At 36.7% G+C, this 16,305-nt stretch overlaps 1 protein-coding gene across 3 annotated transcripts in view; it reads left to right on the top strand.

Moving 5' to 3' along the window:
- The window catches only part of CCDC14 (coiled-coil domain containing 14), a 44,967-nt gene extending 34,187 nt beyond the window's left edge, over window positions 1-10,780 (top strand). For all 3 annotated transcript variants that reach the window (XM_024756487.1, XM_024756486.1, XM_024756488.1), the window contains 4 exons: window positions 100-182; window positions 2,447-2,665; window positions 2,959-3,091; window positions 9,468-10,780. In XM_024756487.1, coding sequence (XP_024612255.1) covers window positions 100-182; window positions 2,447-2,665; window positions 2,959-3,091; window positions 9,468-10,392 — 1,360 coding nt within the window. In that variant the 3' untranslated portion in view covers window positions 10,393-10,780. The remainder of the gene's footprint in view (window positions 1-99; window positions 183-2,446; window positions 2,666-2,958; window positions 3,092-9,467) is intronic.
- The last annotated feature ends 5,525 nt before the right edge of the window (window positions 10,781-16,305 follow it).

Genomic DNA, 16,305 nt, shown 5'->3' with positions numbered 1-16,305 from the left:
AGCCACTATTTGTGTTGTCTATTTTAATAGGCTGTCAAATGTATACTGTTAAATGAGCTTGGGATTCTTGCATTCATGTTTCTTCATTATTTCATTTAGGCAATTGAGAATTTTGAACCAGCAACTTAGAGAACGAGAAAAAACTCAAAAGTCATCTGGTTCTCTGGAATGCAACCTTGAATGTAGGTAAAAGAACTTAAGAACTGATGGTAAATTCTTTGTGGCTCTGGAGATGTTGATAAAGAATTGAACTTTCTTAATTACTTTGTGTTAAGTGGACTTTTTGTTAAGAATCAACATGAAAAAAGTAAGAATAATACTCATTAAAATTTAAAATAGTGCAGAAACACAAAAATAAAAGATTCGTGCTGTGACTTCCCGATAATACCCCTGTTTTTAAATTTTATTTATTTATTTATTTATTTATTTATATTTGGCTGCATTGGGTCTTCGTTGCTGCTCACAGGCTTTCTCTAGTTGCGGCAAGCAGAGGCTACTCTTCGTTGTGGTGCGCAGGCTTCTCATTGTGATGGCTTCTCTTGTTGCAGAGCACGGGCTCTAGGAATGCAAGCTTCAGTAGTTGTGGCACGAGGGCTCAGTAGTTGTGGCTCAGGGGCTCTAGAGCACAGGCTCAGTAGTTGTGGCACACGGGCTTAGTTGCTCCGCGGCATGTGGGACCTTCCCAGACCAGGGCTCGAACCCCTGTCTCCTGCATTGGCAGGTGGATTCTTACCCACTGCACCACCAGGGAAGTCCCAATTCCTCTATTTTTTTTAAAAAAGACTTATTTCCTTTCACATATCTCCTGTTCATATATAATTGATTTATTTCATAAATACTGCGTATCTACTAACAGATGGGCACTAATAGAACTATATATGTACTTCTTTTGTGAAAATGAGATTATACTGTATATACTCCTGCAGCTTGTATTTATTCACTTAATATGTAGTGGATATTTTTCTCTATCAAAATATATAAATATGTTTCTTTCTGTTTAAGAACTGTGTAGATATTCTGTTTATGTAGTTCTGTCATAATGTATTTAAAGTCCTCCACCGATAGATATCTAGGTACTTTCCCCATTTTCCCAGTACAAATAATCCTGCAACAAAAATCCTTGTACAAATATCTTTGTGCACATGTGTGACTGTTTTTGTAGATTATAGCCGTAGAATTTCTGAGTCAAAGGGTATATACTGTTGCAGTTTTGACAGATATTGCCAAGTTGTCCTCATGGATCATAGAGCTTAAAGTAAAAGAAAAGAAAAAAAAAAAAAACTAATAGTACTAGAGGAGAAGATAAGAAGTTTTTTTGTATTCTTAGGAACTTTTCCTAAGCCCAACAAAAACTCACATGCTACAAAGGAAAGATTGATAAAGCATGTCCCAGAAATCTTTTTCATTTTATGCACAACAAAATTATAAATACATTCAAAAAGCATCAACAAAATGGGGAAATTTTTTTTGTGTGATATGACAAAGGCTTGATTTTCCTAATATATAAAAATTTACAAAGGAATTTTAAAAATATGAGCACCCAACAGAACACGCACTTCATAAACGCATTCAAATTCACCAGAGTAATTTTGGAAAAGATCACTCTGGTTCCATTATGAATAAACCATGGGGTTGGGTGGGAGAGAGGAGGCCAAGATGGAAAGTGAGATCAGTGGTTGCCATTCTAAGCAGCCTATCTCTTTTTATTCTCTACCATCTCCCTTCTTGTTGCCTTGAGAGCATGTATTACTATTCAAAATTACTTGTTTGCTATCAGCTCCATGAGAGCAGGAACCATGTCTCTGTTGTTCACCACTGTATGCCCAGATTCCACTTCACTCAAGGCTGCAACTGTTAAATGAAAGGTGCCATTTTATAGCCATCAGAAAGAATGTGATAGATCTGTGTGCTGATACATAACAATCTTATGGAGGGGGGAAAAGGGAAGGTTAGAAACTACGGGTATAGTCTGATTCATTTATGCTTAAATATGTGTTATATGCAAAAGTATTTTCCAGAAGGATATCAAAGTTAATATTGCTTGCTTCTTGGGGGAGAGTGGAGGTGGGGTGGGAAGGGAGACTTTTCATTGAGACTCATTTGGTATCATTGGTATTTCATGGTGTTTGAATTTTTTTTTACTTTGTATATATATTACTTTTTTGTTAAAAAAGGTAAATGAATTTTTTTTACTTCGTATATATATTATTTTGTTGTTAAAAAAGGTAAAAAAATTAATGCCTGAAATATCAATTGGAGAAGAAAGATATGACTTCTGCCAATCAGTTTTTTAAAATACATTTAGTATTTACATAGAACTGCTCAAGCATATAATTGTTAAGCAAAATCAATAAATTCCAAGCCTTTTCTTTAAAAAAACCCAGCTTTTCCAGGTTTGTAGTTTTTAAATTGGGGTAATAATTGTTTGATCTATCTTGTCTTACAGTGTTTTCTCTTCAATCATTGAACAAGTCACTGCAAAATCAATTACAGGAGTCACTAAAGAGCCAAGAATTACTACAGAGTAAAAATGAAGAGCTTTTAAAAGTGATAGAAAGTCAGAAAGATGAAAACAAAAAGTTTGCTGGTATATTTAAAGAGAAAGATCAAACTTTACTTGAAAATAAACAGCAATTTGACATTGAGACAACAAGAATGAAAATTGGTATGTGTTTGAACTACAGTTATGGTCACTTTTTAAAAAGTAATAGGGGGCTTCCCTGGTGGCGCAGTGGTTGAGAGTCCGCCTGCCGATGCAGGGGACACGGGTTCGTGCCCCGGTCCGGGAAGATCCCACATGCCGCGGAGCGGCTGGGCCCATGAGCCATGGCCGCTGAGCCTGTGCGTCCGGAGCCTGTGCTCCACAGCGGGAGAGGCCACAACAGTGAGAGGCCCGCGTACCGCAAAAAAAAAAAAAAAAAAAGTAATAGGGAAACTAAAACTTTTTTGTTGTTTTAGAATTGGAGGAAGCTTTAGTCAATGTGAAAAGCTGCCGGTTTAAGTTAGAAGCTGCAGAAAAGGAAAATCAGATTTTGGGAATAACATTACGTCAGCGTGATGCTGAGGTGACTCGACTAAGAGAATTAACCAGGTAATATTGACATCATTTGAATAACTTATGCCTTTTGTTAGATGTATTTATGAACTTCAAAATAATTTTGGACCTGCTTTCTTACCCTTACCCTTTTCTCAATGTTTTTGCTAATTTCTAATGATGTTTTCTTCTGTTCCAGTTAAGATAAATTCCAAACATGGCTAACTGCTTTTTTAAACCATGTGAAAAGGCCTCTGATGAGGAGCTAAAGACTTATTTGGCAAAATGGTTAAGAGCTCTCTGAAGCCAGAGAAACCTGAGTGGAATCCTAGCTCTACCATGTATTAGCTGCATGACTCTGAGCAAGATAGTTAACCTTTCTAAACCTTACCTGTAAAGTGGGGACATGATTAGGGTTGATAGGAGGACTAAGAAATCATTCATGAAAAGCACTTAGCACAGTAAGCCCTCATTCATAAGATCTTGGGTAAGTCATTTAGCCTCTTTGAGCCTCATTCGTTTCATCAGTAAAATGAGGGAGTTGGCAGCAACTTCTAAGATCCCTTTATTCCTTAACATGTCTTACATAAATAAAACCACCTCACTCAATTTTTAAATGATACGCACTTATAAAGTTCAGTTTTCTCTTGAGATGGTTCACGAGAATTAGATTTTCAACAAATTTTTTAAATCCTAGAGTAGTCAGTTATTTTAGGCCTGAATATCATCAGATCTGACCATACCTTTGAATGATCCTGGAAATTCATAGTTCTAAACATAAAGCAATCCTGAATATAAAACAATCTTCTTCGTACTTCAAATGAGAAGACCCATTTTGAATTACAAACTTTTTTTCCCAATTTTGAACTATAAACTTTTAGGGAAATAGATGAAATCTATATATAAATGATAATATATATAATATTAATTTTGCTTTGTAAACATATTTGAAGTGACTTTATAAAAGCTATTATTAATATAGAAATATCACTTTTTTCCTCATTCATCTTTCACAGAATAATTTCACTCAAATTTTGTTGAACAGTGAAAAAAACAAAATACACTTCTTGTATCCATGTAGTATTATAATTATTAGGTTCTAGGCAGAGTTTCTAAAAATTGGTCTATACCACTCTTGTTCAAAGTGAAGTAATTAGGAGAATGTCCCTTCTTATGAAAGTCTTTATAAGGTCTCCAAAGAAAAGCGTCTTCTTTTTTCTGAGGAGTAATTTGGGGTAAAAATTCTGTTATTTTTAAATATTTATGGTAAAAGAAGCCAATCACAATAAGCCACATATTATATGATTTTATTTCTAAGAAATGTCCAGAATAGGCAAACCCATGGAAACAAAAGGTAGATTAGTATTTGTCAAGGGCTGGGAGAAGAGGGGAAGAATGGGCAGTGACTGCTAATGGGCACAGAGTTTCTTGTGAGGGTTCTGAAGCTGGGTATAGGTTATGGTTGTACAACTCTGAATATACAAAAAACCCACTACGTTGTACACTTTAAAATGCCGTATTTTATAGTTTATAAATTATATATCAGTAAACTTTTTTTAAGTTAAAAAATAACTTTTTTAATACATATTTTTTAACATATGTATTAAAGTACATATGGTATATAGTCAGTTTGGAAAAGAAAAACAGGACAGCAAGGTAACATGGTCAAGTTCCATGAATGGTTGCTTAGGTGTCACTGGCAGCATCTCCTCATTCTAAGGGGCATGGTTGTCAGCCCCGAGCAGAAGATCTAGCTCCCTGGGAGTTTTCTTCCCTCAATTTCTTTTTCATACTACTAAACCCAGCTCCTTTATGGGCATGACATTAGAAGCTGATGTTATCTTTTATTTATAAAGCACTTGGATTTTTTTCAGAGTCCTCTCTTTATTATTTCATTTGTCCTCATCTATGGAGGGAAGATTTAAACATCTGCATTTTCATGGTTGGGGAAACTGGGGCCATGTAAGTTAAATATTAATAGAGAGTTAATAACGGAGCTGGGACTAGAACTCACATCTCTTAATTCCTAGCCAGGTTTTCTTTCACCCTCATACATGGCATGGTCTTAACTAAAACAGTTTATTCCTGGTGACGACTCCATGCCTAATCTAGTCTACGTAAACCTTAGCATTTTTTCCCCGGGGAGATGGATGGATAAATGGATGGGTTCATTTGCTTATTCATTTATTCAACAAACATTTATTGTATACTGTGGTCCAAATATATGAGTGTGAAACACACACAAAAATATTTAATCATTTTAGTTGCTAAATATCCACATCGTTAAGCAAAAAACTATTCTAGTTCTTTGATGATGTATGAAGGGAAATAACATCTTTTTTAAAGGATAAACGTGTGGTACATTTGTGAAGAAAATTGATAGCAAAAATATAAGAACGGTTTTCAGAGTAAGCAATAGTACAGTTATTCTAGAAATTAGCATGAATGGAAGCCCAAAGAAATGAAGGCACATACCTGACTTTCACACCTAGTTGGGACATGAGCTGGACTTCAGCCAAGACATCAGATTCCCTCTTTAGCCTTGCTTCCTGTTTTGAAAAGGACAGCTTCTCTCTGAGAGAAGATGACCCATTATTAAGAGATTCTTCTGCCTTTTTAAGAAGATACCTTAGTGTCTGCTCATACTTCCCAAATAACACACAGTATGCCTTTCCCAGTGTTTATTAGGAGCAAAAATGGATTCGTTTGCCAATTGGAGCCTTTTCCTAACATTTACCCTAACATAGAAACTGAGAAAGGTCATTAATTCTTATATATTATCTGCTTTTAGAAAAGACTGTGTCTAAAATGTTAGATATAGACATTTTGTTCTCCTTTTCTTAAGACTCTCAAGAACTTTCCTGTCAATTTTTTTCCATTGTTGTTAAGGACCTTTTCTTTTGATGCTGAGCATAAATCCTGCCTCATGACTACTATTTCACCTATTAGTCAGACTAACTAGACTCTAAATGATTATAGAAACATAGTAGGCAGGCTTAGCACAGTGTCTTATAGTTCTACCACTGCATTTTCTGAAGATTCAGTACTAGCTTCAAAATGCTAAGTATATATACCCACTGATGGCAATTTTTGTTTTGCCCTTTAAATTAAAGAGCAAAACAACAAAAAAAATGCTCTTGGAGCTCAGATGTCAAAATTCACCCACACTGGTGATTTATGATATATTTGGTGGTACCCTATGTAATTCAATTAATTAGGAACATCTCCAGTCCTATAGCTGGGCTAACTGTGACCATTTAAATTTTACTTTTGACATTAGAGTGTAAAGCAATGACATCTGACAATACAGATAAATCTTCATGTTCATCTATCCCATATCTTTTCCCTATAGCCATAAACCTCAGATAGGTATATATTTTTGTGTGTGTGTTAAATAGTCTCAGAGATTTCACAAAAATTTTTAATGCCTTTCTCAGACTACTGGGGAGGGATGATGGAACTAGGAGTTTCACATACAAGTTTTTAACAGATTTCCTAAACCATTTCTTTCTTCAACCTTCAATAGTTTTTTGTTTTGTTTTGTTTTGTTTTGCGGTACGCGGGCCTCTCACTGTTGTGGCCTCTCTGAGCACAGGCTCCGACGCGCAGGCTCAGCGGCCATGGCTCACGGGCCCAGCCGCTGCACGGCGTGTGGGATCTTCCCGGACCGGGGCACGAACCCGTGTCCCCTGCATCGGCAGGCGGACTCTCAACCACTGCGCCACCAGGGAAGCCCCCTTCAATAGTTTTGAAATACATCTTTATCACTTTTTAAAGATTTTACTAGAATACATGTTATAAAACCATTAAAATGTGAGGAAAATTAATATATTTTTCAGTAAATAAGTAAAAAATATTCTTCTAATAGCTTCTGAGAGCACTCTTACAAGTGCTGATAGTTATTTAAATTATTATAAATAGCCAAGAAAGAACTTTACATTTCTTATTATGAAAATGTGCCAGTTTTCCAAGCATTAAAAATCAGTTTGTTTAGCTGAGTCTCATATAATAGAAACACAAATATAACTACTTTGTAGCTATGTAGGTGCTTGTATTGCTTCCTTTTAAATTTTGGCCTATTTTTACTTACAGAGATTTAATTTCAAAGACAATGGTGAGTCACATTTTGTTTACACATGAGAAGCTTAGTGATTGCTATTAATTTCCAGAGATTAAACTCTTATTACATTGTCCTTTCCTTCCTTTCTGTATTGCAGATTTTGTGCACAGCAGAGATAACATTTTTAAGTCTGGAAAGGAACTTCAACATAAGGATTTCTTTACTAAAAATAAATAAAAATCGCAGTGTGCAGTCTTGTTGAATTAACTAGTGGATCATTATTCATTACAGCATTTCTTTAAATATACATTTCTATAGCATATTTTTTAATCTTTTTAATAGTAGCTCATTAGCTTCTTGAAAGAGGTATGAGGAAAAAGTGGCTGGAGCCATTGCCGTTTGAATGGTAATCAGAACTCAAAACATAGCATATTTAAGATGACAGTGAAAGCCAGGTTGGAAAAAAACTATTTTTTTCCTTTTGTAGGAAAAGAATCACTCATTCTATATCCAAAGATATAATCACTGCCAACGGTTTCGTATAAAGATTCCTTTTAGTATTTTATTTGGATGTGTGTAACTGTTTTTACAAAAGTAATATTGTTATTGTGTTGCTTATGGTCTGTCTTTTAAATTTAACCTGGTATAATAAACATTTTCTTATCAATAAATATTCTTTACAACATGGCTATAGATGGCTGTGATGCAGTAAGACCATAGTTTACCTAAATCAGTCCACAGTATTTGAGGATATTAGCCCCATTTATTTTCTGTTATAAATTACATCTTTGTAAATATATCTCTGGGTACAGCCTCTTGGTGAATATCAGTAGGGTAAAGTTCCAGAAGTGCAACTTGGTGGGTCAAAAGGTGTGGGATATACAAATCTTTAAGGCTTCTGATATATTGCTGGTCTGCTCAGAGAGTGTACACTCCCACTAGTAATACCTGCTTCTCCAAGCTTCTCTAACAATGGATATTTTTATTTTCCTATGTTAGCTTGATAGGCCAAAAAAAATCACATTTAAAAACTTTGAATTTCTCTGATAAGAGTTGAACTTTTAAAACATGCTTATTGGCTAACTGTAGTCTTTTAAAATTACCTGTTGATGTTCTTTGTATCTTTTTTTAAAATTGGTGTGTTTCTTTTTATCTGTATTTAAGAGTATATTATGTATGATTCAATTCAAATAGACTAAAGCCTTGGTATAAAATGGTTTTAATAGGACTACTAATAAAAGCTGCCACGAAATAAAAACCCACTTAGCCTGAAACTGTGCTAGGCACTTTACCCTCATGTTTTATTATTTTATCTTATTTTTTTTTTTTTTTTGGAAAGAACCTTGTTGGCTACTTTGTATGGGCCAGGAGCTGCTGTAAGCATTTACACAGATTTGCTCTTTTATTCCTAAACGCACGCACACTTTTTTTTTTATTAATTAATTTATTTTTGCTGTGTTGGGTCTTAGTTTCTGTGCAAGGGCTTTCTCTAGTTGTGGCAAGCGGGGGCCACTCTTAATCGTGGTGCGCGGGCCTCTCACTATCACGGCCCTCTCACTATCACGGCCTCGCTTGTTGCAGAGCACAGGCTCCAGACGCGCAGGCTCAGTAGTTTGTGGCTCACAGGCCTAGTTGCTCTGTGGCATGTGGGATCCTCCCAGACCAGGGCTCGAACCCATGTCCCCTGCATTGGCAGGCAGACTCTCAACCACTGCGCCACCAGGGAAGCCCTATTTTATCTTATTTAATGTTCACTCTAATTCTGAAGTAGTTACCTTCATTTTGCAATTGAAGAACTTGAGATTCAGGAAGGTTGAGTGACTTGCCCAAGATCACAGCTAGTGATAGTGTGAAGATATGATTCCATTTCTGTCTGACTTCAAACCCTGTGTGGTTTTCCTTATATCACACTTTTCCTGGAATCTAGCTGTTGCTACCTAATTATACTAGATAATTATCTCTATCCTTTTTTTTTTTACCCAGCATTATTCCAGCGTCCTTTGCGTATATATTTTGAATGGAAAGTAATTTAATTACTAACAGAATCCACTAACAAATGAGTAGTATATTTACCATTTTGCAATGTTGCTCAAAAATAAAGCATCTCTGTACCTTAAGAGAGAAATTTTTCTGAGCCTCTATTTTTAGATATAATAATAATCGATTTGATGCAGACCAAGATCTTTTATCATTGCTTATTTTAATTTACTCTTTCCAGAGCATATTCTGTGATTTTGTGCTTTTAGTTGCTTTTTCCTGTATTAAGAACCAGGTGCTTGCCTCAAATACTTTCTTTTAAAGATGAGGTATATTTAAATAAATGTAAGAAATAGGTACAAAGAAATAATTACTGTACTAAATTCTTCTTAACAGAACTTTACAGACCAGTATGGCAAAGCTTCTCTCAGATCTTAGTATGGACACTGCTCGCTGCAAGTCTGGGAATAATCTTACGAAATCACTTCTGAACATTTATGAAAAACAACCTCAACACGACCGAATCCCTGCTCACACTTCCATAATGAGCTATCTAAATAAGTTAGAACCAGTTCACACTATTATTACACGTTCAGAGCCACTTTCTACAATTAGCAATGAGGAAAACACAATGCCAGATAGACCCTATGAAAATGTTCTGCCCTTTAAAGGCCCTCAACATACTAATGCTAGGAACATGGTAGAAGCATCAGCCCCTGGAATCATTTCTGCCCTTTCAAAACAGGATTCTGATGAGAGTGAAATTACAACTTTAATAGAAGATGAGTGTAATTTGGATAAGACAATTTACATTCCGTTTGCTAGAAGCACTTCTAAAAAGAAATCACCACTATCTAAGAGATTATCCCTCCAGCCACAGATCAGTGTTGCTCCACCGCAGATGGTCAGTGGACTTGTTGCTGAAAAAGAAAATAAATTGTGTGCACCTGGAGTTTGTTCCTCTTCCAAAGAGGAAGGAGTTGCACCTGAGAAACTTTCCAGAACAGCTGATATGGAGGACAAGCAACTCCTCAGGAAAATAAAGGAAGCCATTCGCAAGATCCCTCCTGCCACTGAGGAGCCAGAGGAATTGGCTGCATGTCATGGCCCCTCCACTTGTGAGAACAGCAGCATTCAAGTGAAAAGTAGTGCAGTCTCTGATGGTAGCTTTTTTAATTCTGATTTAACCTCTGACTGGAGCACTTCTTTTTCAACGTTCACTTCTCGTGATGAACAAGACTTCCGAAATGGCCTTGCAGCACTGGATGCCAACATTACTAGACTCCAGAAGTCCTTGAGGACTGGTCTTCTGGAGACGTAAACTCAGAAGAAAAGTTGTTTTTAAGAATAGAACTTGGCTACATTGAATATATATTTTAAATGTCTTTAAAGTTTTATATTAATTATGTGTGAAATAATAAATTGTATGAATAGTAAATTTATTATTGGAATATATTGACACTGGAACTTTTAAAAACAAGTCATCTTAAGAAATTGACATTTGCTAAGAGAAGAAGGTGTGTAACTAAGAAAATATTGTAAGTATTGTAAGTAATCTTTAATTTAGTATTTATCAATTAAGAGTTTATTCTTACTCTGCTGGGCTAAGGGTGCAGGTTGGAAGGACTCTGGTAATTCTAAAGGATAACGGGAAGGGAGTCTCTGGGTACAATTTACTATATTAAAACTAGAGTTCCTTTTCTCTTTCAGGATTCCTGTTTGGTTTTTAATGGCATTGTGTTTTTATGTGGGATGCTCTGTGCTACAGGCTGGTGTTATTGGTGAGACATATAAACATTTATTTTAAGAGAAAAAGTGCCAGTATCTCTATTTTAAAAAATCATTGATCGGTCCAAGAAAATATAGATAACATCCTAAGTTAGCATATGGTTTCTTAAAACTTTGGCACTTTATCTTTGTCACAAATGCATTTAAGACCATTAAAAAGTAAAAGACTGATAAATGCTAACAAAGAAGTTTTAGTTTTGGAAATTTGGTTTTTTAAATAAAGGAGTGTTTGTTTTTTGTCATTATATTTGAACATGATGGACTTTTTAAAAACAATATTTATTTATTTTGGCTGTGCCGGGTCTTAGTCAAGGCAGATGGGATCTTCATTGTGGCATGCGGGATCTTTTAGTTGCAGCACACGGACTCTTTAGTTGTGGCATGCAGACTCTTTAGTTGCAGCATGCGAACTCTTAGTTGCGGCATGCAGACTCTTAGTTGTGGCATGCATGCGGGACCTAGTTCCCCGACCAAGGATCAAGCCTGGTCCCCCTGCATTGGGACCGCAAAGTCTTACCCACTGGACCACCAGGGAAGGCTCTGAACATGATGGATTTTATAAATCTTGCACTGGTTGTAATTCTGCCTTTCTGGACCAATTTTTTCTTTTTTTCAGCACTTTCGCTGAGAACATTTTCTGTTCTATAAATAACGTGAATTAGGTTGGTCTGTGCTTCTCTAAACTAGCACTCCCTAACTACTTGGTATCATTTCCTTCCATGTAAACAGCACATTTTAACTCTTAGAAAGCTGCGTAGTGTGCTATCACTGATGCGTCATACTAGTCACCTCCCTGGTGCCATTGTATTTAGTGCTTGGGCAGGCTTTAGCATTAAAGAGTGTTCTGCTGGTCCCAGAACCTCTTCCTGCTAGTTTTTAAGTGTTGGGGCTACAGATTCTAAAGGGCCCAGATATAGTCTCTTTGACATGTTCAGATTTTATAGAAAGAGATTTCTTAGGTCTAAATATTAAATGAATTCTAAGCTATTTTTACAGAATTGTCCATTGATATTTTTAATTTCTTACTTCCAGTATTTATAAATTAATTCCTTGTTTTATGTGGAGGTAACAGTTCACAACCCTTGAACACATAAGTTCAGAAGTACAGTTCAGAGATACAAAATAATAAAGCAAGGGAGAAAATTGTGTCATCTGTGTATTCCTAAATATTCAGTTGTTATTCATATGCAGAAGTAAATTCTTAAGATTATTATATGATATCCAAGAAGATTGTCCTCTTTTACCCTTAATATAGGACGGGCATCCTAACATGCAAAGAAACATTTTTAATGTTTATGGGTTCAGTTAACTAAGGGTTAATCATTTGATTGAAGAACAAATGAGACCAGAAAAATCCTTGGGGGACCTTTACCAGGAGCTTACTGTTTATTTGATTAAAGACATACACATGGCATAGAAACATGAAAGAATTTGGTTAAATTTTAGGATGGAATATGACCCTAGCAAAATGGATGGAATAGACAGTGAGTTTCATAGAAGTTTAGAGTAGAAAGAAGTCCCAAAATGGTAGAGAAAGACCTAGAAGAGAAGAAACTTCATTTGGATCTTAAAGAATGTATAGGATTTGAATAATTCTGTAAATATCCTCAAAATGTTAACCCCCTATAAAGTCAGCGTCATCAGAATGTGGAGGCTGAGTGGTGTATTCAGAGGATGTTAGGTACAGCAACCTGACTAAAATAGAGGGTTGGCGTTCCTTTATGATAATGGTAGTAATAGGTGATGGTAACACAATTTAGAAGAGCTGGGGTCAGACTGTAGAACGTCTTGAGCTCCAGGCTGAGGAATGACCATTATACATTATGAAATCATTGGGTGTAAGGGTGTCCTGGGGGTGGTTTTTTTTAAATTGAGGATCACCAGATGAAACTGGATGTTCTTAAAACTGCATAGAGTAATGGTAAATAAGAAGGATTAGAGGAGAGAGAGGCTAGAGACTACTTAGAAAGCCATTGCAGTAGTCCAGACATAAATTGATAAGCCTTTAGCAATAAGAGTGAAAAAGGAGAGACAAATGGAAACGTTTTCAATAGGCTTGGTGACTTAATAGGAAATGAAAGAGAAGGAGAACTCAAAGATGACGCCCGGGTTTTTAATTTGATCAGTTCAAGTCTCACTGAGCAAGCACTGTCTAAAATGAAAAAGCAAGTTCTTGGTTAAGTTCAGAGTTAACAAATTCCAATGTAAGTCTTGATAACGGTAGTGATAATGGAGAGTGGGCTAAAAAGGAGAGGAAGAGGGCCCATTCTCAGTAGTTCTGATCTTCACACTAGGAGTCATTGTAACTGCCTCATCATCGTCTCAGTAGGGTCATTCTAGTCCCAAATCCCGGTGCTCTCACAAAACCTTTTCTGATATCCCAGAATGTGAAAAGCATATGGACTGTCCCCTAACCTCTGAAAGGATGAATTCAGCGTCTCCTGATAGGTACTGGCTGTAGAATAGGAAGGAACTATTCTCCAGCATATTGTCACTATTCTACGGTCCTTTCTTGGATCTGTGGAGATAATGTACAGGTTATTCATATGGATGTAGTATTTGTGAATACCACCGAAGATGGAACTTAGAATCTGATTCTATTTGACCAAGCGTAGGGATCCTAGGATCAGGGCTAAAGAAGCCAAAGAAGTACTTGGTGCACATTTTTCTCTTATTCTTGCCACCCTTGGAGTTTAGTGAATTGTCCAGAAATCTCTACTTTTTACTAATGGTGGCATTTATGTCAAGTGCCTTAAAAATAAAGGCCTTCAACCGCATGGAAAGTAGGGCAGAATTGCAAAGCCTAGTTAGGTAGAAAGAGGATATGCAGCCAAATCACAACTTAAGTGTATCTAGTGCTCATATTATGGGGCAATCCCTTCAGCTAAAGGTTCATTCATTCATTCAATGAATAAATGAAATGAAAGCTCTAATATGTGCCAGGTGCTATTCTGGGTTCTGAGAAAACAGCAGTGAGCAAGACAGGTATTCTCTACCCTCAAGGAGCTTATGTTACAGTGTGACACAAGCAAAGGGTAAGTGCTGTAAGAAAAAAATGGGGTAAGGTCACAAAGAATGACAGAAGTGGTTAAAGTTTTAATTATTAGAGTAAGAGGCCCCTTCTCAAAAGTTATTTTTAGGAGTCTAGAATTTAAGCATTACACTAAAGTTGTATTTGATTTATGAGCTAACACTCCCTTAATCATTTTTCAAATCTGTTAATTCTTGCTTTCCTTTTGCCTAAAGTTGCTTAAACAAATGTGTTCTATGACTATATAACTTACATATTGGTGTTTTAGTATATCATGTGTAGAGAACTGGGCATATTTTATTTAAAGCAGTTGGCCCGAGTATGACCTCCCAGAGAATTATTATCAGAGATGGTAAGATCTTAGGGACTTCTGAAGGGCTTAAAATTGGTTTTTGAAAGCACTTCTATCTATAAAAGTCTTCTCTCTCACTCTCATACCCGAAGAGGGAATCTGTTTTACAGTGATACCTACTACTGGTAATATCCCAAATGTACCTTTTGCTTGGACCACCCTTTTCCTCAGGCTCCTGACAAATTCTTACTCATTCTTCAAACCCAGAGTACAACTTCTGCACCTTGCATATACCTCTACTGATGCATCAGTTTACATTTCAGCCTCTCCTACCCTGTGTACGTAAGAGCAGGGACCAGGATTTATTCATCTTTGACACCCCGTGACACTGGGTACCTATTATATAGTAGGCAGTTAATAACTACTGCTGGACTTAACTAAATCCCTGACAAATGGTCATCGAGGCTTCAGTTAATTTCCTCCTGGTGTGGGCAAGTTCATGCAACAGCTTGTTATAGCTTTATTACATACATCTAAGCTCCTAGCGTTAGCCTCCTTGTAACTTTTATTCTTTATACCTATTATTAACTTCTGAAGCAAAATTCTCTTGTTTAGCAAACAGTTGCACACTACTGCTTGTGCTGTGGAGAAGCCACAGATTCTTAGATCTTTAGGAGGGGAGATAGGGCAGAAACTTAAACTGTCACCAGTGCAAGGATAATTTAGAAATATGGAAATTGAAAACAAAAATATTGAAGACGTTTGCTCAAGGCCCCACAGCTAACACCTGAACCAGATATTGTGATTCTCAGTCTACTTTCTTCACTATGCTGTCTCCTTGATATCAGGTGAATCTCATGACCACTTGAACCCCTGGGTCCCCAAATCTGTCACCAGAATCTAGCTGTATGCCATTCTCTCTCTACTAGCATGGTCTAATAATAAAGGAATTCCTTCTGTAATTTATCATGAGGATTAGATAAGTAAAAATGCTTTGCAAACTGTCAGTGGTAAATAGTTGTTAATGATCACTAGTTATATATAGTTGGTCTACATGTATATGGGCGTGTACTGTGCTAGACACTTAAGGTTTCATTTTTGCTTTATGAAAGACACACAATGTTCTTAAATTCTCTGTTTAACATGTGGCATAATGCTAGTAAAACAATTTTCCCACTTGGCCATTTCCATCAAAAGTCATTATCTAAACTTGCTTTTAAAGTGGATGGAGAAAGTTACATGAGTTTTCTCCCATCAACACTGGCATTCACAGTGAGTTCGGACATTTCCAGGACCCCAGCAATATCTTCTGTTCCGCTGGAGAGTAAGAGGGCTCATTTTCCATGGAGATCTCAAGGAGACATGCAGAAGTATCACAGACTCTCCAGCAGGAAAATGTGGTCCCCTTTGGAGCTGGAGACTGACACATTTGTTCAAATCTAAAACAAGGAATGAGGTCCACTGCCCAGCAGGGAGCACACAGCCAAGGTACATATTTTCACCCCACCATCCTTTCCAGATTATTCTGCACTTGGCTGTGAGCTCTAGCCCCAGAATGGGGTTGGAGACCAGAATCAAGTATTTTAAAAGTCAGCAGCTCCAAAACAAGCAGAACAGATCCTTCTGGAGGGTAGTAGTTTGTGGTTTGGCAAGGCCCCACAGTAAAGGAAAAATAAAATTTTAAATCCAGAGCCTCAATAGATGGAGAGAAAATTAATCTCTTTTCTTTTTCTTTTTTTTAGGTCAATACTATCCGACATGCTGTCTTAGGATAGGGAGATAGATTGGTGGAAGATGGTACACAAACTAGAACAAGCCAATAAATATTTGGGTAAGTAGGTCTTCACCATTTAGAGCAGTGACCTCTATGCCACCACTCCACCCTTCCCCTGCCACAAAGCTAATGATCATTTTTTTTCACCAGAGACTCAGACCACTTGTCATCACCTCTTCCCTCCCCACCATCTCAACTGGTCTAAAAAGCCATCTGGTCAGATTTCTGTAATGATGGATGACTAACACATAAGGCAGCTCCTCTTGTCCCCTAACTTACCCATAAAGAGTATGAGAATTTAAATTGTCCTTTTGTATCTCTGGCCAAAGTTTGAGAAAAGGTCATGATA

The sequence above is a fragment of the Neophocaena asiaeorientalis genome, unplaced genomic scaffold (assembly GCF_003031525.2).
Source record: "Neophocaena asiaeorientalis asiaeorientalis breed wild unplaced genomic scaffold, Neophocaena_asiaeorientalis_V1.1 scaffold22, whole genome shotgun sequence".
In the NCBI taxonomy this organism is placed as follows: domain Eukaryota; kingdom Metazoa; phylum Chordata; class Mammalia; order Artiodactyla; family Phocoenidae; genus Neophocaena; species Neophocaena asiaeorientalis.
This window is presented reverse-complemented; position numbering and strand designations above follow the sequence as displayed.